This window comes from Nannobrachium achirus (assembly GCF_963921795.1).
Source record: "Nannobrachium achirus genome assembly, chromosome: 11".
Taxonomy (NCBI): Eukaryota; Metazoa; Chordata; class Actinopteri; order Myctophiformes; family Myctophidae; genus Nannobrachium; species Nannobrachium achirus.
This window is the reverse complement of record NC_137820.1, coordinates 58,959,841-58,986,295: the sequence shown is the minus strand read 5'-3', so window position 1 is coordinate 58,986,295 and position 26,455 is coordinate 58,959,841. Positions and strand designations below refer to the sequence as shown.

Sequence of the window (26,455 nt, the reverse complement as noted above, 5' to 3'; positions counted from 1 at the left end):
AAACGAAAGAGGCCCTCTTTCTTCTTCTTTATTTTTGTTATATGTTCTATTGGTAGTAATATTCATCACATTATGTCCTTGCTTTTTCTTACCCTACTTATGTTATAGTTGTTAAATTATACTTTGGTATGTTTATGGTCCCATAATAAAAAGAGTATTACAATACATGTTGTTTTTGTTTTATTCCTGACACATCCAGTTATTATCTGACTGTTATCTGCCCCTCCTTGCCACTGCTGCACTGACGAAGCTGCCGTTGTGTGAACATTGAAAACAAAGGAGGAAGCAGGTAACTACCGGCTGTGTGTCAACACCTCCCGCGAGGGCCCCACTTACGTCATCTCTCATCCCTGTGAGCCAGCACTGCACTGAGGACTTCAAGGCAGAGGTCAGGGACCTTGCTGCACCACCGGATATACTGAGTCCATGGGCCCCTGGTCCTGAGAGTGTCAACCTGGCTCAACCATGGAAACACAACATCCCTGGGGCCCGTTAGACACCTAGATAGCAGATGAAGCCAGGATTTACCTAGACTATAGCCTTTCAATATCTTATACAGGAGATTTTCTAATTATATTTATAGGAAAAAAAATAATGCCCCCTTCCTACACGAAGGTCCCCTGAGAACACACAGCAAGTCAATTTTAGGTCATTATCAGACCAAAATGTAGCCTACTGTTTATCCCTGAAATGACTGGGTGGCACAGGTTTTGTAGCAATTTGAAGCAATTTCGCATAAGTGTTACCAAAATGTATGCCAGTGCCCAGCAATTACAAAGTATTACTTGACTTTAAGTCATTATAATGTGTTACGATTGCATTATGAGTGCTCATAATCTTAAGAAGGTGGTGCCATAGTTTTGTACCTTTTCTGGTTTTCATGTGTCTAGGAGGTTGACAGTATTTCATTAGACCCCCTGGTGTGGTTGTTATGAGCAATGATGCATTTTGGATTTCTTTCTCGAGGCTACCACCTTGTGGGTCAAAAGTGCCAATCCAAAAACACAGCGACATCACTCCACCCACCATGACAACCAGGCATACTTAATGAACTGGGGGTGGCCACATAAAAACATATTTTAACTCTTTCTGTACTGTCTTGTCCTATAATGTGATTTGTATTGCATGCGGTTATGTTGCTTAGAATGGCTTTATTTTGAAAGACAGAAGTACCCATAGAGATGAAAGGCCCTCTTAATGGAGTGGAGGTCACTGTGACTAGCAAAGGCAGGTGTGTGAGTTTAGGTGATTGCACTAGTCAGAAATCAGCTGTGTGGGCTCACAAACAGCTTTTGTGTCAGAAGCAGCACAGAGTGCACCCTTTTCTCCTCTGTTTGATGTTGTACATCTTACCTTCTACATACCCTCACCAAGAGGCAATGCCATGAGTTATAATTCATGCGGATGCTATAAATTCGTGTTGCATTGATCATTTCATGTAGGCCTATGCATATAATTAATTAAGATAAAAAGTTCATGTTAAAAAAGGCAATTCATGGTTATTTAGTATTAAAAATTATTGTATTAAAAATATTGTATTTACAATCTACTGTAAAGCAAACCGGACAACATTTTATGTTGTATTTTTGTGTATAGTTTATTTTCAGTATACTCCATGACCTTGTTAAAGTTGAAGAATCTTCAGTAAAAGAGCCTACCTTACGTCACGATTCTGTCGTTCTTTCTATGGGGAATTGGAGTTTAGCTCGCTGTTGAGCTGAAGTTAAGAGCACACTTTAGTAGGAACAGCACATGTACACTTTTTTGGAAAAAAGTAAGCCATTTACCATTCGAGGGTCGTGGGTTGTTGGCTGATTTACCACTGTTTCAGGGTTATGGCACGAGGCGAAGCCCTCGAATGGTAAATTGCTTTTCTACCACTTCTACCATATAAATGAAAGAAAACACAGTTAACTTGCAAGGTTATTTAGTTATACAACTGCAACACAACAGTGGGCGGGGTCCATGAGCCAACTAAAGGTTGTTGACTGATTTACCACTGTTTTAAGCCAATCAAAATCTAGTATCTGAACATGTGACCACAAAATGTGGTAGAATCTTCCTCCTAGTATAATCACAATACCCGATCATCATGTTTTAGGGCGGGGAAAAATCATGGCACTTCATCTTTAAGAATACAGTGTTATATGCAGATCAAACTGCATTTATACTTGGCCTTATACAGCAAGTCATTATAAAATGCTTTATGGTCATAGTTGTAAAGCACAATTATTTCTATAAGTGCTTAAAGTACTGTAGAACAGAGCTGAGGGTGCAGATAAAGAGCCCTTGGAATTTTAAATCTGTTTACCCTGATATAAAGCCTACATTCTACCACTTTTTGTGGCCACATGTTCAAATACTGGATTCTGATTGGCTTAAAACAGTGGTAAATCAATCAACAACCTTGAGTTGGCTCATGGCCCCCATCCACTGTAACAATTAATGATTGTAACTAAAGACCCTTGCAAGTTACAACTGTGTTTTCTTTCATGTATATGGTAAATGTGGTAGAAAAGCAATTTACCATTCGAGGTCGTGGGTAAACAGTGGTAAAGCCAACAACCCACTCCCTCTCATGGTAAATGGCTTACTTTTCTTTCACTTCTGAGAATGCAATGGCATTTAGTATGCTTTCAGTAATGACTTGACATCATGACAACATCAACATACAGAGAGGAAACACAAAAACTCATGCCTGTCCATTTTGTTTTAAACATATTCACAGACAAGTTTTTATTTTTGATTGAAATTATTTCACATCATTGTTATTTTTCCTGTTTGATGATCTTTTGTATTTTTATTTTCATTTTATTACAACAGCCACAGAGCAGCAGCATCAGCAATAATAACCCAGCAGGAGAAGCAGATAAATGCAGAGAGAGAGAGAGAGAGAGAGAGAGAGAGAGAGAGAGAGAGAGAGATAGATGACAGGCGGCCTTTTTCTTAGCTGCCAAAAAATCTTACTACAAGGATTCATGGGAAATATATATACCTTTTCTTTTTTTCCGTTTCAGTCGGTCATGTCCTTGTCCACACTAATAGCAGGGCGTGCCCACCCCCACCCCTCTCCTTCACAACCATTAAGACTCAAGCACAGTCGGACACAAATTCAAATGGTAGAAATTCTTTACAAATTCAAGAAGAGGGGAGGGGGGGGGGGGGGAGACACATCTCAGAGAACATGTTTGGATTATCAAACAGAGAGAATGAATGAGGCAGGATGGATAGAGCAGTGTTTCTCAACCACTGTTGCCTGGGGACCTTTGGAGTGCCCCCAAGAAGGGTCAAGTGTGCCCCTTGAAACTGCTTGAAAGACAGTATTGTATTTATCATTTTGAAAATGATTTAAATTAGTGAAAACAGCCGATCTACAAGCACACAACGCCTCGTGGTGCGAGGCGTTGTGTGCTTGTAGATCTGCTGTTTTCAATACTGTTGTGCGACAGCCTTGTGAAGAAACGTACAAATTTGAATCTTGGAGATACAAGGTTTCTTCCCCACAGTGACGATATTTACACCCCCGTGTTATGTTGGTGTGCCCGTGGATTCTTGGGACATGAAAAGTGTGCCCATGCAGAAGAAAGGTTGAGAAACACTGGGATAGAGGGAGGAACAAGGCAAGGGGGATTGGGGGGGTTTGGGTGGACATGACATGAACCAAAAGCAAAGCACAGTGAGCTCCACAGGATAAGGAAAGATAACAAATTGAACGAGTCTTTTATATAACAATCACGTGTCCTCTACAGTAATAAAACAAAACAAAAAACGAAATCCTCCCCATCTCATCATCATCCCAGTGCACCTCTCTAGTCTCTATACCCCAACTCCAAAGTCAATCTCCGAGCCTATACGCTTGGCGTAGATCAAAAGGAGATTTTGGCAGGCAACAGTCAACAGCCAACACACTCCACTTGACTTCTGGTTGAGTTCAATTGAATGAATTGACCAGAACCATTCAATTGTCTCATGTAGCCATATTGCTACAGTCCTAGACCATGCAAGGGCTACCTTCTCAGGTGACCAGTCTGTTCGAAAGTATAAAATAAAATAAAAATCTAAAATAATAAATGTCTGTCCCCATTCCCGTCAGGACGGACATGTATCGATACATCAAGGCCAGTGAGCAGATATCCCATAATAACCCCAACGGGAAAACAAACACCATTCCATTAAATGGGAGTTCATTCATATTACTCATCACAGAACATAACCTTACTAAAAATAATTATGAAGGTGCTAATATACCACTATATACTGTAGTGGAACTGTACTTCAGTCAAACAACCTCTGCTGCGTGCGTAACTGGTGAGATGGAGTCAATCATTTGATACACAGCATTTGTCAACACAGTACTGTATGTAACCCACCCCTCCCCCCCACACATACACACGCTCCCTCGTGGTTTTGCTGGTAAATTAAGTCCATAAAGATGATGACACTCCGGCAGGACTGCATGTACTTCATCTTAATGCATTGTTTTGTACATTAGATCATCAGGGTATAATCAGTCCATGGGGTGGGGGGGGGTGGGGTGCAGTGGTTGCTATGGGTAACCACCAGGGGCGTCACAATTAAGGCGGGGAAAAGTGGGACTGAGTTACTAGGGCCCAAGGAAGGTGGAGGGGGCCTTAATTATCTTATACTTTAGCTATTGAAAAACAGCAGATACACAAGTTCACAGCTTGTGGATCTGCTATTTTTGAAAAGTCGTGAAAATGTGTGCAAATCTTTGAATACATGTATTTTTTTAAGCGAACATTTGTAACTCAAATCTTTCTTCTGAGGGGTCCCTGGAACTAAATATTTTGAGATGGGGGTGCGTGGCCAAATACATACAGTTTTGGGGGTCCTATGAAACAGTTTGAGCACCACTGACATACAAACGTAGGTTTTTCAAAAACCCCGTTAGAAGGATTTGAAATATTCAAAGATTTTCACGATTTTTCAAAAATAGCAGATCTGCAAGCTAGCAGCGCAGCTCTCGGTGCCGCGCTGTGAGCTTGTAAATCTGCTATTTTTCAATAGTTAAAGTATCAGGGCCCAGAATTTGGTGCGACACCCCTGGTAACCACAGAGAGCTAGTGATCAGACCCTTTTCATATTTCAAACCGTTTGTAAAACAAATAAACAAGTAAAGTAAAACGTTAAAATAAAAACAAGCTGATGCAGCTACATGTACATGCAAATGAAATATCAACTAGACAACAAGAACACAGGAGACAAAATGTGTTTGATTAAAACAGATCAATTCCAACGCTGAAAAGTATAATAATAATTATAATAATTAAAAGATATTGACCGTTGAAAATATAATGACAATTTTAGATTACAGTGCACTTTGTGTGAAAACAAAACCCCCAAAATGAAGAAAATAAAAATGACCAGACCACACACACACACACACAAGCAAACACACGCACACATCCTTAAGATGAAGGCAACACAAGCCTGGCCACGAAGGGCGGCCAAGCGAAATATATGAAAGAAGGAGAGAAGGCAAAGAAGTGTCAAAAGAAGAACATGAGGAGGAAGAGGGTGGCAAAATTGGGCAGTGAAGATGAGGGAGGAGAAAATGATATACATTTGTATATACATTATACAAGGATATGAACGAGAGCGCAAGGCCCCGCAGACCAAAGATGAACATACACAAATGGCGCCAGCCAGAGAACCGTCATGGCACCCAAAGAATATGACACGTATAAGCATCAATTCAAACTCAAAAGTGGACGGAGTCCAAAAGCTTTCTGCTGTTTCAGGTTCTGCCTCAACCCATCAGAATTCCAGAGCATTCTGGAACTTAAAAAAAAATATTAATAAAATAAAAGAAAGAAAAAACAAGTGGATGGACCCAGACACAAAGGCTAGCTGACGAGAGTGTGTGTGTGTGTGTGTGTGTGTGCGTGCGTGCACACAGGTACGTGCGCATGTGCAATACCGAAAAGGGACACTTATACGAGACAGATTAATCCAAACCACCTCTAGAAAAATAGAAAAGAGATACTGTCAGACTCGTAGGTTGTCAGGGCAGTTACCGCGATAACTTTGAAATGTTGCCATGATAAACAGGCAACATTTTGAGGTAGTGTAGATGGGCAATTTATAAAGATTATGACTAAAAGCTGTTTTTACCACCGTCTTGTCCCTTATATAATGTCTACATCGATTTTTATCCCAGCGGCCAATTCCTAATCACTGCCAAGGACAATATTGTTCATCAATACAGCCTGAAAATGTATGCCGTGTATCATGGGCTAAATAAATACAGCAAAACGATTCAAAACAGGTGGACTGTTTAAAAAAAAAAAAGAAGTTAAAAGACAAATAACGCATCCACAGTTTCCCATGTAAACAGAAAAGGCGATCACAAGGATTTATAGTATGCAAGTATGCAAGCCTTTCTAGAAGCACACTAGAATGCAACCCCTCATCCTTGCCCTAGTAGGACAGGAGACGTGGCAGCGATCACCAGGGTCTCCTGACTGGTGCTTCAACAAGTCCACGTTTGAGTCAAAGCTTCTTTTTTTTCCATTCCACACACAACAACATACTATTCAGTATTGGTTCACCGACTGAATAGCTTTGTTAACTACGAAAAAAAAAACAAGGGCACAAAGCAAACTGAAATCATCACGTTTGGCAAAAAAGGTCCTTCTCTCGATCCCCTCGTTCCCCCAGAACCAACTATAGGGTAATGGGAGGCAATATAAAAAAATGGGAGCTGGTGTCCTTCCTGGTGACGCGTCTTGTTTATAGGTCCACTTTATAAGCAGAGTAAATGGTACAGATCCATCACCACGCCACAGGAGTAGGATCCATGCATGGGCCCCGTCATTTGGCTCACTTGTGCACCCCCCCCCCACCCCGGGCTGTCATCCATAGAACATAAAGTGTCTTCATTACTGCATGACAAAATGTAGAGTATGAATAATCTTGAAGAACTCATAAATATGGCAGTCCCAGACTACCAAGCTACTGCTATGCAACCATCCTATTAAATACAGTATTAAGGGAGTTTATCATTATGTACATTGAAAAATTAAATAGGAAGAAAATGTTTACTAATGAACTGTTAAGTTTTTTTTTTTTTTTTGTCAACAGAGCAGAGCTCCAGAAATGTCTGCTTCTTTTGAAATGTCGTACTGGGGAATATATTTATATATATGTTTTATATATAAACACACAATATAATTATGAAAGCACAGATGTCTGGAAAAATATGTTCATTCAAGTTGATAAAAAGTTGATTTTGTCTTGTTTGTTTTGTTTTTTCACGCATGAACATCATATACGAGGAATAGGCACAGTCCCCCGCCTCTCTATGGACTGAGGTATTGTAGCACCTCATTCCCAATGAACCAATTGAAAAGGCCAGAATCTGAACCTGAAAATACAACCGAAGACCAACAACCAAAGATAATGACCGTCGAATACGTCGTTTAGAGAGCTACATTTGGATCGGATCAGAGACGATATCAAAAACTACTGGAATGTGACCTGCTTTATCCTGCCATTATCACACACAATGGTATGAAGAGTTCTAAACAGGTTTCAGAGGCAGACAGAGAGGGGGGGGGGGGGTCTTCAGTGTACGTGTGACACAAACACAGAAAAGAGACAATGGCAGAAAAAATTGAATTAAGCCCGAGTTATACTTCGTTGCGTAGGGCAAAGGTCAATCTACAAGCTCACAACGCATCGCAGCGGCGGCACACGTTACGAGGTTGTAGATCTGGTATTTTTTACGCACGTGACACCGGCACGCAACTAAGTATAAATGAGTCTTCAGACTGTTTATGAAAAGAGGCTTGAGCGATACAGGGTGGTAAAGGCACAGGGCCCAGCGGGTCCTTTGCATGTCCTCTGATGATGATGATGATGCCACGGAAGAAAAAACAAGGTCCTCACAATGTCAACGACAGGAACAGTGAAAGTGAGGCTATCCTCCATGTCTTCTCCATTAGGGGGGGGGGGGGGAAAGTGATTTTTCACTCTAGCGTTGCTATGCGACTAGAGAGTTCCGTCCCAGTGATGTAGTCGCTTCTGTGACAACGCTGTGAGGATGAAGGCTTCTCTTCTGGCGGAATAATGTCTGAGATGAATGATATAAGGTGATCCTCAAGGATGTCATTGTGACCCTGGTCTGATGTGGATGATGACAGCAAGTGTGTGTGTGTGTGTGTGTGTGTGTGTGTGTGTGTGTGTGTGTGTGTGTGTGTACATGGTTATAAAAGTGTGTGATTGATTGATTGATTGATCACCAGGCCTCAGTGTAGCGAACATCAACATCCTTCAGATTGGGCAGTTTGGCCTAAGGGAGAGAACATGGAATTACTCAATTACTGATGGGTTTACTTAGATAAGCAATAGAATACTTCACTACGGACACATTACATGGCCACCCATATAGTGACACATTCTTAATCCCTATGAGTGTGATCACTTCGGATTTAACTACCGCTAAGTGCAGAAAGGTGCATTTCAACATTTTTAGATACACGACTATCAAGACAAATGCCCCAAAATATGACATTTTGGGGCATTCAAATCAATAAATAAAGTTTTATACTATCCAGACATTTTGGTTCTTGGATTACCTTGAGGTCCTCGTATGTGTCAGCTGTCAGTTTGGTGCTGTTCATGTTCAGACTGCAAAGACTCTTCATGGCTGAAATGAACAGACACATTAGTATTAAGGGTTTCAGTTAGTATGCAATCAGGGTTCTCCCAATGGAAGATCACTATGCGTGTGTGTGTGTGTGTGTGTGTGTGTGTGTGTGTGTGTGTGTGTGTGTGTGTGTGTGTGTGTGTGTGTGTGTGTGTGTGTGTGTGAGAGAGTGAGTGAGTGAGTGAGTGAGTGAGTGAGTGAGTGAGTGAGTGAGTGAGTGAGTGTTGATTTCGTCGACTAAAACTATGACGAAAAATGTTTGTCGACTGCGTTTTTTTCACTGACGTCAACAAAATAAAAACTAGACTAAAACATTAGGGAGGGACTAATAGCCGCTCTAAAAGCTTACAACGCGTCGCGCTGCGACGCGTTGTGAGCTTGTAGATCGGCTATTTTCAGCACACAACCAAGTGTATAATCAGTCATTACGATGCCATCAAGGCCTGCCAAAAGACATTTTAGTTGACTAAATCAACTGTAGATTTAATCGCCTAAAATCTTATATTTAGTCGACTCAAATTAGACTAAACTAATACTTTTCACGTGACTAAATTATGACTAAAACTAAATTACATTTTATTCAAAAGACTATGACTAAAACTAAATCAAAATTTGCTGTCAAAAACAACACTGGAGTGAGTGAGTGAGTGATTGTGTGCGTGTGTGTGCGTGCGTGCGTGTGTGCGTGCGTGTGTTCTTACAGCTGAGCGCCAGCAGACCAGCATCAGTTACGGGTGTCTCACACAGATTCAACACCTGAAGGCAGGCCAGGTGCTCGGACAACAACCGCAACCCTGCATCCCCAAACTGACAAAGACAGAGAGATAAGAAGAGTTAGGTAAACAACCACGTGGACAGAAACACTGGGAAACAGAAATGCACTCATGCACACATTATCAGCTTGTCGTAGGGCATTCACCAAATATTCGAATATCAAAGTCACTAAGCGACGTTGTTCACCGAAGTCGAATATTCTCTCTCTTTTTTTTTTTTGTCAATGCCCCTGGTGGATGAATCTATACCAGGGGTTCTCAAACTTTTTTAGGCTGTGACACCCAAAATAAACATATATGAACTGGGGACCCCCACCCTGACAAGCATATGTGACTTGGTTCCACGGATAAATATTGTGAAAATAGCTGATCTACATGTAGATCGTCTATTTTCACAATGTTTGCCTCTTGCTTACTTATAATATTTAACAGTTTGGCCAGTCCTGTCGAATATTCGACTATTTGAATACTTTGAGGTCGAATAATTCGAATACTAAAAATCACTATTTGTGAATGCCCTAGCTTGTCGGGTGTTATTGCGCTGACAACATGTCACATTGTAAGTGTGTTCAGGTTCCAGTGCCCAGCACTGGCCAGGTCATTGCATCATGGGTGAAATAGGCTATGTGTCCATCACTCCCTCCCCCTATCAGTCTCTGTTGCCTGAGGGGAGGGTGTCGTTCTGTCGTCACACAACAGAAACCGTTGCTCAACAACGGCAAGTTGCGTTCACGTCAACCTTTGCCCAACAACGTGGATTTACGTAATGTGACATCACACACGTCCATATATGGGCATAACTGTTGCCTCACAATGACGACATGTCCAGTGCATATTATGGGCATATTTGCCCATATATGGGCAGATATGCCCATGAGACAGAGGGAAAGAGAGACAGAGACAATGGTAATACATTACTATTACTACTACTACTACTACTACTACTATACTACTTGAACACCACCCCATTACAGCTAAACCCCACATTCTCTGGCCCTACCTAAGCAATACATTTGCCACGTACATCCCCCTACACCCAGGAACCAATGGCACTTAAATGTAGGAAAAGAAAATTGGATTTTTACTCGTGACCCATAACAATTGGTCCTTGACCCACAACAAACTGTTTGGGAACCAATGTATTATAATGTGTCCATATGTATATCTGTGGGGACCATAGGTTGTAATGTGTCTATATATATATATATATACCTGTGTGGACCATAGGTTGAGCTGTTTGAGTGAGGGCAGCTTAATGAGCTGCTCAGCACAGGCACTGGTGACGTTGGTGAAGGCCAGGCTGAGGTTCTCCAAGTTCCCAAAGGAGCCGGAACTCAACAAACGGGCCAGGTCGGCATCCTGAGAGGGTGAGCCATGGAGGCAGAGGAGGACAGAGAGGGCAGGGGTAGAAGGAGGGAAAGAGAGGGGAGACGGTGGGGAGGTAGAGAGAGTAGAGAGGCAGGAGTCAAGAGACAGATGGATGATGAGAGGGACATGGGTGGAAAATAATATTCCTTTTTTTACAACAAGGGCTCATATTTTAGATTGTAATTAGAGAAAATAAAAGATGAGTGTTAACATGTTTTCATTTACTGCTTTCTATTGTTTTAGCGATTTTAGTATTTTGATTTCAGTGGGTGGGGGCATGCCTATAAGTGGCTAATTATGTTTTTTTAGACACAATAAGACAGCAATGTCTTTGTTACTATTTACACCAGCCCCCATGTCTGCCAATGAAAGCGGTAGATCTTGGGAATGGGCTTATTGTGTCTAAAAATACATATTTAGCCACCTGCATGCATGCCCCCAACCTGGGGGCATGCATGCAAATTTTAATCGTAAAAATCACTAAAACAATAGAAAGAAGTAAATGAAAACATCTTAACACTCATCTTTTCTTTTTTCTATCTAAAATATGAACCCTTGTTGTAAAAAAAACAAACAAAGTTGTCCTTTAAGGGGAACTTTGCCTAAACATCTAACTTCAATCCCATGGTGCTATTGTGTGAAAATCACTTCACCCAATGTGTTTGAGCTGGCACTGCTGGAAAATCTCCTCCAGCATTTCAAGGAGTTTCACGTAGACTTCCCAGCATGAGCTCTCAGCACACAGCAACGCTTTGGGAAACATTGTGTCTGTGATTCTGTGTTATGATCTTGTCACACAATAGAACAGTAAGATTTAAATGACTAATAAAAGGCTAGAGGCAGATGCTGAGCTTATTCATTACAAATAAATAAAAATCACAAAACAATTCCAGCTTCTTCTCTGCCAGAATGAAGGTTTTGTTTGGTATTATCATGGAGCCTCACATGACTAATTTGCTAAGCAACAAGCATAAAAACTCACTGTGGACTTTGAGGGCAGAGTCAGGCGGGTGGGGCCTCCTTTTCTTTGCTGAGTGAGCAACAGAGAAAGAGAGAGAGAGAGAGAGAGAGAGAAACACAAAGTACGTGAGAGGAGAGATGAAAAAAGATGGCTCCCTCCTACGCTCAAAGGTCATGCAGTATCATTTCAGACTGTAGCTGGCGTCTGCGTGCAGCTCTGGACTTGAACAGACTATGTTAACATTTCAAGACTAAAGGCCCCTCTTGAAACAATCAGTTGAAGATAAAACAGCGGACTAAAAAAGCTCAGGCATAAAACCCACCGTTTGAGACAAAATGCCATAATCTAAAGCAGGGGTCTTCAAAGGATTTCCGGGACCCTCAGAGTTACTAAAGGGGGGGCTGCCAAATCTTTGTGATAGGATCATTCTTTTAAATTAACAACTTGAACCCTCGCATCCCTATTCTGAGGCAAACTTTAACCAAAAATAGCAGATCTACAAGCTCTCAACGCCTCGCGCTGCGAGGCGTTGAGAGCTTGTAGATCGGCTATTTTCAGCAAATAGGTTTGGTGTAGAGGTAAAAAAAAAAGAGCAGACCAAGTACAGAGTGAAAGGTCAAGTTAACTAAAAACACAAATCCAACATAGACTGATGACAGTGCTGTCAAACAAGTCTATGAATCTATCTATGAAATCGATGAAAATCTGCAACACACATTTATACAATATGTAGTGGGGGTCACTGCTTTATCTCCCTCTCAGCTAAGGGGTCCTTAATTGGCCTGAAAACGTTGAAGACCCCTGGTCTAAACCCATATAAAACCTTTACCAGACAAAGAATATGAATATAATCAGTGTGGTGCAGTTTGTTGACCCTGGCAAAAACGACGATTATACACCAGCCTTTCTTGAATGCAGGGTTGAACCAGTAAATATTGTTTTCAGAGCCGGTGTATGTAAACAATTATGTGTGCATGCGGACAGCACACGTACACACTGTGTCCCATACATATAAACACACAGAGATAGAGGGAGGGTTCTGAGTGTGTCATTGTTTAATTTGTGTGAACTGGAGTATGTGACTGCTAGCGTGTGTGTGTGTGTGTGTGTGTGTGTGTGTGTGTGTGTGTGTGTGTGAACTGTAGGTCTACACACTGCACCGTAAGTGTACGTATATACAGTATATGTGTCGTATTTTAGAAATTCTGAGGCATGTGTCTTTGTAGCACATACTGCACATGCAGTATACAAATGTACATACACAGATACTCTAATCCAGGGGTCTTCAACAGGGGATCCGGGACCCCTAGGGGGTCCTCAGAGTTACTACAGGGGGTCCTCCAAATCTATCGTTGTGTGATAAAAACTTGAACTTGAACCCTAGCGTTCATATTCTTATAACTTAAGCCGAAAATAGCAAAACTACAAGCTCACAACGCCTCGCAGTGTGAGGCTTTGTGAGCTTGTAGATCTGCTATTTTCGGCAAAGAGGTTTGGTGTAGAGGGGGAAAAGAGCAGACTAAGTACAGAGTGAAAGGTCAAGTGGTTAAACATACAAAAACACAAATTAACATGAATCCAAAATACACTGATGATCGTGACGTAAAACGATTAAACTATATGGAAGCTATGAAAAGGTCCCTGCTTCATCTCTCTCTCAACTAAGGGGTCGTTGGCCTGAAAACGTTGAAGACCCCTGCTCTAATCTAATGTACGTATGGTGATCCTACATGTGCAAGGTGTGTTGTATGTGTGCAGCAGTAACTCACCAGCTCCTTCAGCTCTCTCTGCCGGTCACAGAGCTGCTCATACATGCGCAGGCCCACCTGGGTGCTCTCCAGGGTGGAGATGATCTGGAGCTGCGTGTCCTTGTTCTCTATGATGTTATACTCCAGCATCAAGCAGAGGATCTGCACACGCACACGCACGCACGCACACGCACACACACACACACACACACACACACACACACACACACACACACACACACACACACGCAGACGCAGACCATAAGTACATGTAGGCCTACTGTATATTAATATGTACAGTATGTACCATGATGTGCACAGTAGTGCTGCAGGGGTTGACACTAAGGTCTCAGAGGTACAGGTCAAGTACAGGTCATGTTCTACTTGCCCTCAGTTTTGTGTGAGTCTTGTATTATGAAACAGGGCTTTACTTTACGAAGATCTGAAACTTGGTTTCTGCCCAACATTGACGATATACTGTATATAATTTACTATTTGAAATCACTCCAAGGTGCTTTGCTCTGTCTACGGTGCCTTTACGAGCAACCCCACGCCTTTGCATGGGCTTCCTTGTTTTTTGGTTGGAGGCAGGCACTCAGTCGGCATGGAGAAAGCCCTACATGTGCAGTATATCTATAGGTCTGATGTGAGTTGAATTAGTTCTAGAAAAGATCATGTGACTTGACTTCTGTGGTTTGGAAATGCTTCCGTTTCAGCAACACAAACACTGATGAAATCACTGTTGTCTGTGAGATGTTCAGGAACACACAAACCCTTTCAATCAGCTCATGTTGTAGCACATCATTCACCCTTTGTCAAGTCCCGCCCCTCTTCACACCCATTGGTTGCGGTGCCTTGGTGGGACACTTCATCCACAACCATTTTAATTCAGTTGCTTCGTATTGTTATTCTGTGTGACTCAGCATGTTTTTAAATCTTTTTATTTCTCCAAAAATTATGTTTTAGCAAATTCAACACAAAAAAGGCAGAACCAGGGCGGGACAAGGCAGATAGAGCCTGCTGGTTGGTCAGTCAGGGACCAATCAGAAGGTTAACAAAGGGTGAATTGAGTATGGTTACCATACATGTGTCAGACTGGGGAACATGGAGTCCCTCTCCACAAAACCTTTAACTGCCGACAAAGATTACAGTGTTTCGAGCACAGACTGTACCGTGCCATCGGTAATAACACTTTCACAAATTACATCATTAAAATCTCTCTCTCTCTCCCTTTCATACACGCAAAATGAGCACGAGAACATTCAAAAGAAAAGAACATCACTCTTGACAAAAAAAGTGATGTTAATAGTGTGTTAAGTGTGTCTGTACCTCCACCATGGTCTGGTTTCCACGCAGGGCCAATAACATGCAGGGTCCCAGCTTGTTCTCCGCCAAAGACAAGAGGAACTTCTTGGTCTTATAGCAGGATCCCATCAGGATGTGGACCTGAAAGAGAAGAGAAGCTTATCGTCACTGTCGGGCAGAAACCTCGTATCTCCAAGTTTCAAATGTGTGCGTTTTTTCGCGAAGTAAAGCCCTGCTTCATCAGACAAGGACGGCGCACAAAAGTAGTGAAAACAACCGATCTACAAGCACACAACGCCTTGCGATGCGAGGCGTTGTGTGCTTGTTGATCGCCCGTTTTCACTAGTTTAGTTCATTTTTTTTAAATGATAAAAAAACGAATGGTTTTGGACATACAAGGTTTCCACCCGACAACAACGTTATATTGTGGACGTGGTAATGTGAACAATAACATTCTAAAGCCTCACTGGTGGTGGTGACCACACAAACCATTTTATAATAGCAACAACTTACACCACAACATGATATATCATTGTGAGTTATTGCTTAGATATTTGTGTACATGTGCGTGTGTGTGTGCGTGCGTGCGTGCGCGTGCGTGCGTGCGTGTGTGTACACCCACCATGCTGGCAAACAGTTCTCCATCATCATCACAGGCGACTCCCCCGGGACTGTAGAGCTGGAACCAGCCGTCTTTACCCGAACGCACACTGAGTAAGCAAGAATGGACCTGCAACACACACACACACACAAACACACGCACAGCATCAAGCACAGGAACTGATACAAACTGTGTTTACACAGTGATAAACATAACACATGATCACTGACACTCACCTCCTGCCTGGGGTCCTCAGCAAACCTCTGAATAACATACTTCAATTCCCTATTTAGAAAGACAAACACAGAGACAGAAATATCAGCCTGAATCTACCACAGATTGGACATTAAGCCGTTAAAACCAGGACATGCATCTGGTCGCTGCAAGCTTGTATATCTGCTATTTTAGATTATTATTTTGTATTTATTATTATTATTATTATTTTAAACGTCTCCTGAACAGAGAACCACAGGTTTAGAAGCTATTTGTAGAATTGGCCTCTGGTCTTAATGGGTTAAGACAGAAATATAACACTGAATCAACCACAGCCTGTCATAAATATCAGGCTGATATCACACATTTTACATATTTTTTAGTACAATTTACTATATTCACACAACGGCTATTATGTATGAACTAAGAACAAAATGGCTATGGTGTGAATAGGGTCAAAAATAGGGAACAGGCAGCATACACAATACACAAATAGACAGTTGTATACAGTTGTAACATACATTTCTGAGTTACTTACTTTGTGAATTTCCCATGTGCAAGAGCCCTACAGAAAGCAAAGCAATGAGAGGTTACTATAAAAGGATTTCATCCACAGGTTATACATAAGGCAGAAGGTGAACAACATGAAACGTCCTGATGAATCTGACTTTACATGTGTTCAAAAGCGTGGATGTTTTACTTGTAGTTTAACTCACCACTTAAACCCTATGTACAGTATGTACAAAAAGCTAAAATAAATACAAGCTCGCAGTGCGCGGCAATGCACGACGTTGTGATCGAGTAGATCTGCTAATGCTTTTGAATGTTTGTCTCTTATGACATGCCCAGAAGAGGGATGCTAGGGAGGGTTCAAATGGCTAAGAAACAATATTTATCAGCATATTCAGACAATTGAATTGAACATTTAAATACATGATTTAGTTATGGTTATACGTGTAACATTTGTGAATTTCCATATTGAATGAATCCCTACAAAGTGCAGTAACTATGCACTAAGTGTCAAATTAAAACAAATATATTTTAAATGTTTCAACTGGCCAGCCAAATGGGTTATCGGTATATAAATGATATTGCACTACTGTATTTATGAGGTGTTTGTTTTTCTCCCCAAACCAGACGGCCTTTGACCCAAATAAAAACTATTTTGGACTATTTTCACTGTAGAGGATTTTTTTGTTTCATCATCAAGCCATGCTATACAACTAAAAACAAAAACCTACTGCTGGCTGCTGCTTATGTATCTGTATGCCGTTCTAGCGGTAACTTAATTATTACTACTACTACTATTATTATTATTACTACTACTACTAATAATAATATTAGTATCTTATTGTTATAATGTCTGTTGTGTTAGCACAGTCCTACATGTCTCACCAACCATTTAGCTGCTTGTATGAGTAAGTGACAAATAAAACCTTATGGTTTATTGACTCTAAATAAGGCAGCGATACAAATAAAAATACACTTTCACAAAACTACTTCCTCAGCCAGGAAGCCACGCGGTAACTACACGGCCAAGTTGCAGAGAGCTTGCACAGCACACAGCTCATTATACCGTTGTGAATGCGTTTTCATGCGTGCATGTTTGCGCGCGTTAATGTCACCAATAACATCCTAAGCCACACTGTGGTGGTGACCATAGGGAATATTGTTGCCTTCCTTAACCCATTTAGGCCTAGAATTATTGAATGCTTTAACCAGTGAAAAATAGCAGATATACAAGCTCACAGCGCGGCACCGAGTGCCGCGCTGCGAGCTTGTAGATCTGCTATTTTTGAAAAAGTTTGTGAAAATGTGTGCAAATCTTTGAATATAATGTATTTTCAAAGCGAACGTTTGTAACTGAAATTTTGCTTCTGGGTGGTCCCTAGGACTAAATATTTTGAGGTGCGGATCCGTGGCCAAATACATATCATTTTGGGGGTCCTTCACATTGGGGGGTCCTTCACCGAGTGCCGCGCTGCGAGCTTGTAGATCTGCTATTTTTGAAAAAGTTTGTGAAAATGTGTGCAAATCTTTGAATATAATGTATTTTCAAAGCGAACGTTTGTAACTGAAATTTTGCTTCTGGGTGGTCCCTAGGACTAAATATTTTGAGGTGCGGATCCGTGGCCAAATACATATCATTTTGGGGGTCCTTCACATGAAAACCACTGACATAGTAGTCTCTCAAGAACAGACTAACTGAGCTCCAGTTAAGTGAAAAGGACCTTTTCTTTGACGATGGCGAGCCAGATTGCTGACATAGAAACATATAGGTTTTTCAAAAAAACCTTAGAAGCATTCAAAAGACACTTATAGAATCGGGTCAAAATTCAAATTTTCACGATTCTTCAAAAATAGCAGATCTACAAGCTCGCAGCGCGGCACTCGGTGCCGCGCTGTGAGCTTGTATATCTGCTATTTTTCATTAGTTAAAGCATAAAATAATGATACACCGTGATGTGTACCCGCTCTGAATGGGTTAATGATGACTTAAGCCATCAGCGAGACAGCGGCGGTGCAGGTGTTTAACAGGTGAGTCCCCTGCGCTGGAGGAACAACAAGATCTCCACAGGTGGCCGTTACCCAGGCTCTGGCTTGGCTCCACAATTATAAATGCAGCCGGAGGCTGGGCGGGCCAATTACACCTGCCTCCCCAGAGAGCGCCGTGGCCCTCTGGGGAGGGCAGGTGAGGTGGTAACACCTACGTCAACACACGGGCCCTACGGGACCCCAGCCAGATACGGTTACAGCAGACACAGCGTGTGTGGTGTTAGTCCACATGATACACAGCTTAAGAGACATAATATGCCCTACAACAACGGTGAAGAGCCAGAGTTAGGCTCGGTTGCAGATCCACAAGCTCACAATGAGCCGCGCTTGCAGCACGTTGTGAGCTTGTAGATCTGCTATTTTTAGTGCATGACACACCCACGTGCAACTAAGCATAAGCCATGACATCCAGATTCAATTGAGACCCTCAAAAATAATACAAAAAATAAAATAAAATACAATCTGAATGTGAAAAGGCTTCAAAGCAACGTCATGGCATACCACCATTATAAGCAAAATACATTTGTTGAATTTATAAATGTAAACCCAATACTTTATACTAAACTGAGGAAGGGGTAGTTTGGGATGTTTAACGATGAACTGTCTATGTGTCAGCAGTGTTGAGCAGTGCAAATTAACCTACTTTGCAGGGGGCTGAGAGTGAAACGCTGCCTTTCCACTCCAGTGTGGGCGTGTTTGTGTGCCTGCTGTGTATGATGTGTCTATGTGTGTTGATAGATGAATATGGACTCACTCTTTAGGAAAGGGGATAGGCTGCAGTAGGCTGGCCAGGGCCGGTCTCCAGTCATCATAGTCAGACCTGAGAGAAAACGATACAGACACACACACGTTAAAAGAGAGGGAAGTAAAGTATAGAACGAGAGAGTTCATGTGAAGAATAGAGTGCATACAACAAGGCCGGGGAGAGGAGAGGTGCAGGTCCCTCAGGTGAAATGTGAGCAGCAATGACGCAGACCAGCGGCATTAATGTAATGGGACCAGTGGAAGCTCCCGTTACACTGTTAAGTAACACTGGTTTGGTTACGAATAATACACACCCCCACACACACAAACACACACGACACACACTATCGCTTTTTATGGCGGCCCCATTCCCACACACACACACACACACACACACACACACACACCTGAGAGTGCTAAACTAATACACATACATAGACACAAGCCCTACTCCACTTTCACACTGTGCCATATACACCAGCCCATATCATCGTCACCAGGTCTCATTGTATCGACTCTTCTTCCCCCCGTTTAACCCGTTAACACGTTAACAAGTGTTCTGGCATAGCCTTCAACGTAACAACTGCCTGCAAGCATGTTGACGCTGGTTAGCCAACGTCTGTCATAGAATTTGGATTTATTTTTATAGTACGCTAATACGACCATCCTGCCTGGAGGCAAATCGTAGAAGCCCTATGCTCCATTTGGAGCGAAGAGGATTAGGGCAAGGCAATACGACCAACCTCATCATTTCAACAGATAAATTGCTGTTTCTACATTGTTGAAAAACATTCAATTAAAGTCTCTCTCTCTCTCTCTTATTATTCCACTTAATGATATTGTATTATATAAATATTGCAACAGTCCAAAAGTGATCAAACGATGTCCATCAGCCGTGATGAGGTCTCAATGTAATATAACTAATCTCATTATGAAGTACTGTGAGTAGGAGCATTACATAGCGTAGGCCTAATGTAGTTTAGTGCAACGTCACAAAATGTAATATAAAACAACAATAAAAAACATGACAGGGTGTGACATACAGGATGTAACACAATGGGGCGTGACACAAATAGAACATAAGAAGACCAAAGACAGACAAATGACGCACACGCACACGTAGTCATCCATGACACCGAAGACTCTACACTCACAGCATTTTGAGGATGAGGGCGAAGCAGCCCAGCACACGGTCAGCCTGCGCCGGCAGTTGGATGGAGAGAGCGTTGACCGCAGGGCTGACCAGTAAGCAGTCAATCAGATTGGGCTCACTGTCGCCCCCAACGGGGCCGGCCTTCCGCCGCGCGTTGGCCGTGTTGTTGTTGCGCTCCAGGTCCACCAGGATCTCGCTGGAGTTCACGATGGAGGGGGGAGGGGAGAGGGGGAGGGAGGGCGGGGGAGAGGAGATGGGGATGGTCGGGGTGGGGTTGTTGGAGGAGGTCGGGGGAGGCGGTTGAGGAGGACTGGGATTGCCGTTGAGGGGGAGCAGGGTGGTGGAGGGCGGGGCCGGGGGCTCCGGGCGCAGCAGGCGGAGCGGCATGGGCGGCTTGCGGTCGTTCTGCTGCTGGCAACCGTTCCGGATCTCCTTCAGGCTGGGGGAGTTGTCCCGGCTGAAGAGACAGAGACAAAAGGAAGAGAGAGAGAATTTTATGAGAAAGGAATGGCGTAATCCCCCAAAGGTCGACATAAAACAGTAACATCAATAGGCATAAAAATAGTTTCACCACAGCTCCAGTTCATCCCACATACCGGAGTTGTGATGAAGGTAAGAACACAGTGACCCAACTAGTAACAAAGAAATGGAACACAAGACAGGGGAGGAGACCGTGGTGGTTGACAAGGCCAACAGAGATGGGTATCTTGACGTTTGTTACAAGGTGCACAAAGGACTCCGAAAAATTAGCTAACTTAAAGGGAGGATGACTGAAGAAGAGATGGCGTGGAGAACTGTAAAAGCCATGATCAAACACTAGACCTGCCTGGGACTGGCCAAGTTAATGATTAGAACACACAGGTTTCATGGCACACCTTGAATTCAATGGTAAAATAAATTTGAATTTGTTTTTAATTTATAAATGATAGAGCAATGGGCTAAATATTGCCTTACTAAATATCAGAAAGCTTCCTAAACATTTTTTTTTTTTGTATTCATTACATTGTTTAGGTCTTAACCCAGTCCAGCACTGGTTATAAACTTCTATTATTCTATTTAAAAACAGTTCTAGGAGCAATTCTAGACACAGCCTAGTGCAATTTCCTTTTTTATCTGTAGCATGTATCTGTATGTGTGGCTGTTGTGTCTTATACATCAATGTTTTGAAAAACATTTATAAATGATGTTTTGCCCACCATGAAACATGACCAGTGAATCCATGCTCTTGCCTGAGGGCTGTTCTGTCTCCGTCTGTAATGCTACCTACTCATAATTACTTCTTGTACATCGCATCGTTCCTGTCTTAAAACTAACTGCAAACTGCAATCCAATAACAGGTGAAAAGAGATCTGCAGAATTCTGCACCTTTAACCTCTTCCGCCATAGCTATTTTACTTACTGTTCATGAGTTGGAAGAGGGTGACAATGATATACCGGTATTCCACAATACATTTTCTGTCTCATACTAGATCATCATCGGTCATTGCATAATCCACAAAAAGCAATCGCAGGCTTTGAAAAAAATTGTAAAGCATTCTATTGGTCTGAAGATAGATGAGTATCAAGATAAGCAAGAATAGACAAGTAAGGGCCATATCATAGTACAGTCTGGGGTGATAAGCCATCACCACGTTGTAGTCTTTTAAAGTCAGAAAACTACAACATTACGTCATTAGCCGCGGTGAAGAGCCATCACCGCAAATTCCGACATCTCTCCTCTGTTATTTACCTTCAGACATCTCCCCATCACCCCGTTCACTGATTGGTCGATCTAGAGTCTAGATCGACCAGTCGGGGGGCACACTGATTGGTCTAGATTCTAGACCAATCAGTGTGCTGTGTTATATTCACGTCCTGTGTGGATGTACTCATAAGATAAACATTAGTTTAAATTAATATTAATAAATGACACAGTTCCCAGTGTGAACTCTTCCAACATCTTCAAATGCTACATAGAGAGTCTGTAAAGTGTTTTACACAGGAAGCCGTCATTGGTTTGTAATTTCCGTTCACAAAAAAAAAACATTTTAAAATATCTTTAGAATATTTTTTCAATGTGCAAGCAAGATAGGCTTCGCCTAATTTGGTTTGCAGATGGAATTATTCACGCAATTGCAAAGGTGAAATGAGACAGGGGGAGGTGGAACATTCCGAAATACAGCCAGTCTCGAGAGACTTAATAGTCAACCTATTATCAACAAGACCATTATATTGCGCATCATGTGCCAACGACTCAATAGACCCAGGGTTTCCTGCAGCACTTTACAGGCCAGGCGCCCCGCCTGGCCAGAAAACCCCCCCGCCCCCCCAAGGGTATAAATTTTTTTTTTTTTTTTTTTTTTTTTTTTCAATTTTTTTTTTTTTTCAAAAAAACTTTTTGGACCTCCAACAATGTACTAGGCATGATCGCGATCGCGAAATTGCATGTTTAACCCCCATACCAACCCTATCTTTCAAACATGGCAGCCATGTTTGTTTACATTTGAAGAAAACATAAGGGCTGGTATCTCCTGAATGCCTGAACGGATTTCCAAGCGAATTTTTTTGTTTGAAAGCTGTGAAAAGCGTGTACATGCATAGTGCATCATCTGTGCACGAATTCGTACACCAGCGTGCACACTATTTTTTTAACCCTTTGGTGGCGAACCGGCAATATAAGTTATTCAATGTTGAATAAATGTGGATGATAGCATGTAGTTGTGTTTTCCGTCATCATGGGCACATTCATGTGTTTTTTATAGGGCAAAAATAAGAATTAATATTAAAAATTAAGTGAATTAATTACTCGAATTAATTAATTAATTATCAAAAATTTTCGGCGCACACGTGCGCCATGATATCCCCCCCTGGTCAAGGGGAAACCCTGATAGACCCTTTTCACAGCAGTAATTTTAGATAAGATAAACACAGCTGAAGGTAATAATATTAATTATGTATTTCATTTAGGTGTTAATGTGTGCCAGCATGGATTAGTTAAGGTGTTTCTAACTCACAGAAATACCTAAATAAAACACACACAATTCAGTTAACTTCAGCTGCGTTTACTAGCTAAAATGTGAAAAGAATCCATTATAGATTAGTTTATACTGATAGGGTTTAACAGTAGAAAGTCAATGAAAAGGCAGCAAGAAAGCCTGGTCAAAAGTTGAAAACCTCTGCTGAGATTGTATCCAGTTCTCGGTTTAACTAGCCTTTCAGCTAAAAGAGTCACTGGATAAACATGAGCTCTTAAAACTCTTCAAGGTGAAACTGTGCTGTTTATATATGAATAGATGGCCGGGAGGGCAGGTGAAAAGGGACAATAGGACAATGGAAGATATTATAGCATCAAAGTTTAATCTTGTGTAAAGAACATGAAGAAAAGGCCGTTCAGGTTTTATTTCATGTTTTGTGAGGAATGTAATGGGGAAATGAGACACCTGCACATCATAATTTAAGTGATATCCTAGTGATTGTTCTCTTGTACACAGCTAATCTATCAAACCTTAATGCCCGATTTATACTTTGGATTGGCAACCAAGAATTAATCACTTGGGTAGCTCGCATAGGTTGGCGTTCAGGTGTATTGAAGCCTAGCTGCTCACGCTGTACCCAACAAGCCGAACAAGATGTCCAGACAAATGTGGACAGATGGATGAGGGACCAGGTGACACCTTTTCATCAGGATCAGATGAAATGAGATGAGATGGTGGCCAAAGAATGCAAGAGCTTATGCAATGGATCAGTGTCTCAAATGCTACAGAACAACGTGTTCTGGGGGAAAGGTGTGTGTGTGTGTGTGTGTGTGTGTGTGTGTGTGTGCGCGCGCGCGTGTGCGTGTGTGCGCACAGATTACAGACCTGTTGATGAATTCCTCATAACAGGAGTAAATGGCTGCAAGACACACTGCCACCAGGTTAGGCAGAACACGTGGGTGCGGGCACTGTCCTGTTGGCCCATGCATACTGCAAAGCACAGAGGTACAGGTCAGCTATAAAATGCACAATGCTACACTTCTTCATATCATTTCTATCCTCACACACACTATTCACATTCCAGTGAGATGTTAAATGAAGGCTATTGGTGCATTTCTTTCAGGCAACTTATGTTAACCCATTTAGTCCTAGGATTATTGACTGCTTTAACTACTGAAAAATAGCAGATATACAAGCTCACAGCGCGGCACCGAGTGCCGCGCTGCGAGCTTGTAGATCTGCTATTTTTGAAAAATCATGATTTTTTTTGCAAGTCTTTGAATATATCTACTTAAAAGCTAACATTTGTGACTTTAATATTTGCTTCTGGGTGGTCCCTGGAACAACATATTTTGAGATGGGGGTCCGTGGCCAAATACATGTAATTTTGGGGGTCCTTGACATGAAAAGGTTTGAGAACAGCATGATTTAGAAGAAGGATTTGGAAGTCGGGTCAAAGATCGGGTCAAATATATTCAAAGACTTGCACTCATTTTCACGATTTTTCAAAAATAGCAGATATACAAGCTCACAGCACGGCACCGACTAAAGTTAAAGCATAAAATAATGGTTAAAGTGGTTAAAATCTAACGCGACTCAGGCGCGTTCCAGGTATTTGAGAGTTAAAATCTAGGTCGATATGGCCTTTGACTCCACTGTGGCACAGTGTTGTGTCTCACCTGTGAATGAACTTCTTGACAACCTCCATCCCGGCATTGAGCTCGTTGAGGGCCAGGATGTACTCCTGGGTGAAGAGACGCAGCCGGGGACACTTCCCAAAGTCCTGACAAAGACAAAACAAGGACAAAGACAAGGACGGAATGAATGTGTGAGAATAATCAGAAAAAGAACATTTAGAAAGTGAGGCCGAAGAGAGAAACGCAGAAGAAAAAGACAAGTTAATCCCCCCAGGAATCCGCGGAGAAAAAGTCTCGAGTCCGCGGAGAACAATCCTGATTCTGCGGAATTCTGCAGAGAACAATTCTTGATTCCGCGGACATTAAAAAATTAGTTATCAAGCAAAAAATGATTTAGTTCTAATAATCAAGTAAAACCCTTCCTGAAATAGCTACAATTAATTGTAATTAGTGGTTAGAATAATCAAATATTCTAATAATTGTTTTGAGAATAAAAATCTAATATTAAATATTTTATTTATTTATTTTTAATTGTTGTATGGGTGTAATATTTATTCTCCTCTGCATTAGCATTGTCATTGCCAGGACCATAGGCATAGAGGAACTATACGTCAGGACACAGTTTCATGTAGGAATGTGGGACCATCCAGCGTCCGTCAGTCAAACTATTCCCCCAGGGCCCTGTGAAGCAAAGTCCTATGAGGTCACCATGTAGGCTACAAATCATTTTATAATAGGAGTAATAACTGAGATAACGTCAGGTTTTACTGTTATTCTGCAGACGGGCGAGAAATCCGCGAATCGCAGAAAGATCATTTCCGATCATTTCCACGATCGCGGAATCGCGGATTCCTGGGGGGACTAACAAGTGGACAGAAACAATGGTAGACAAGCCCCTGTGTACATTACAAATGTTCCATTCAATAGAAAATGTCACACAAAAATGGAAGAAAGTATATTTAGAAGTTCCAGGGTGTAGAATGGTAAGAACAATGTTGTAATGCTAACATAATGAATACAGAGAGACAGCGGTAGGCTGTGGGAATCTCACCATGTTGTGTTTAAGGATTCTCTGGACCACAGGAGTGAACACTTCAATCACCACCATTGACCTTGGCCGCTCCCGACAGTGCTGCGGGTCACAGTGACAAAAATGTACAACTTAAATGTCATGGATTACTCATTTCTATAGAGAATAAAATCTAGAACATTAAATGAACTTCCTGTGCACATTATACTATCTCACAGTGAGGACATTTTTAAGGAGTGTACAGTCCAGTCTATTTGAATACTAACAACATGTTGAGGTGCAAAGCAAATTTTGGAACTAATGGTAATGAAGCTGGGTGTATAGTAGAGGGTAGCACGGGTCTGCCCGGAACCGATTACCCGAGAGCCCCACCGAGAACCGAGCCGTTTCGGAGCTAAAATATTTGACTTGTCCTTCGGGACAGGGTCGGGTAGGGTCCAAATGCCAATTGCATTCCGAAACGCATTTACCCGCAAGTATCCGAGAGGATCCGAGCTTTAAAATATATATATATTTATGTTAAATTCTTCAAATGTAAAATCATTACATTCTAAAATCCATAGGGCTGTATTTTGATTGTATTAAGTACCAGCTCTTATGCCTTAACTTAAAGGCCAATCCATACTGTCTCCGACCACCACACTTTTCGTCTGAGAGTTCCGAGAACTTCCAACTTTGCGACATGCAGCTTTCCAAACTCTTAATTCGGGGTAATGCTTTTCAGAAGATGCGAGTGACATC

General features: G+C 41.8%; 1 protein-coding gene across 1 annotated transcript in view; it reads right to left on the bottom strand.

Annotated features, from left to right (window-relative positions):
- Positions 1 to 6,978: 6,978 nt before the first annotated feature.
- cmip (c-Maf inducing protein) overlaps positions 6,979 to 26,455 on the bottom strand; it is a 52,893-nt gene continuing 33,416 nt past the window's right edge. The window contains exons 7-21 of the mRNA XM_080736372.1: positions 25,736 to 25,816; positions 24,727 to 24,830; positions 23,933 to 24,037; positions 20,095 to 20,550; positions 18,951 to 19,016; positions 16,179 to 16,205; positions 15,664 to 15,712; positions 15,449 to 15,556; positions 14,851 to 14,967; positions 13,543 to 13,683; positions 11,795 to 11,842; positions 10,657 to 10,803; positions 9,373 to 9,478; positions 8,601 to 8,671; positions 6,979 to 8,314 (exon numbers count right to left, since the gene is read on the bottom strand). Coding sequence (XP_080592498.1) covers positions 8,261 to 8,314; positions 8,601 to 8,671; positions 9,373 to 9,478; positions 10,657 to 10,803; positions 11,795 to 11,842; positions 13,543 to 13,683; positions 14,851 to 14,967; positions 15,449 to 15,556; positions 15,664 to 15,712; positions 16,179 to 16,205; positions 18,951 to 19,016; positions 20,095 to 20,550; positions 23,933 to 24,037; positions 24,727 to 24,830; positions 25,736 to 25,816 — 1,680 coding nt within the window. The 3' untranslated portion in view covers positions 6,979 to 8,260. The remainder of the gene's footprint in view (positions 8,315 to 8,600; positions 8,672 to 9,372; positions 9,479 to 10,656; positions 10,804 to 11,794; positions 11,843 to 13,542; positions 13,684 to 14,850; positions 14,968 to 15,448; positions 15,557 to 15,663; positions 15,713 to 16,178; positions 16,206 to 18,950; positions 19,017 to 20,094; positions 20,551 to 23,932; positions 24,038 to 24,726; positions 24,831 to 25,735; positions 25,817 to 26,455) is intronic.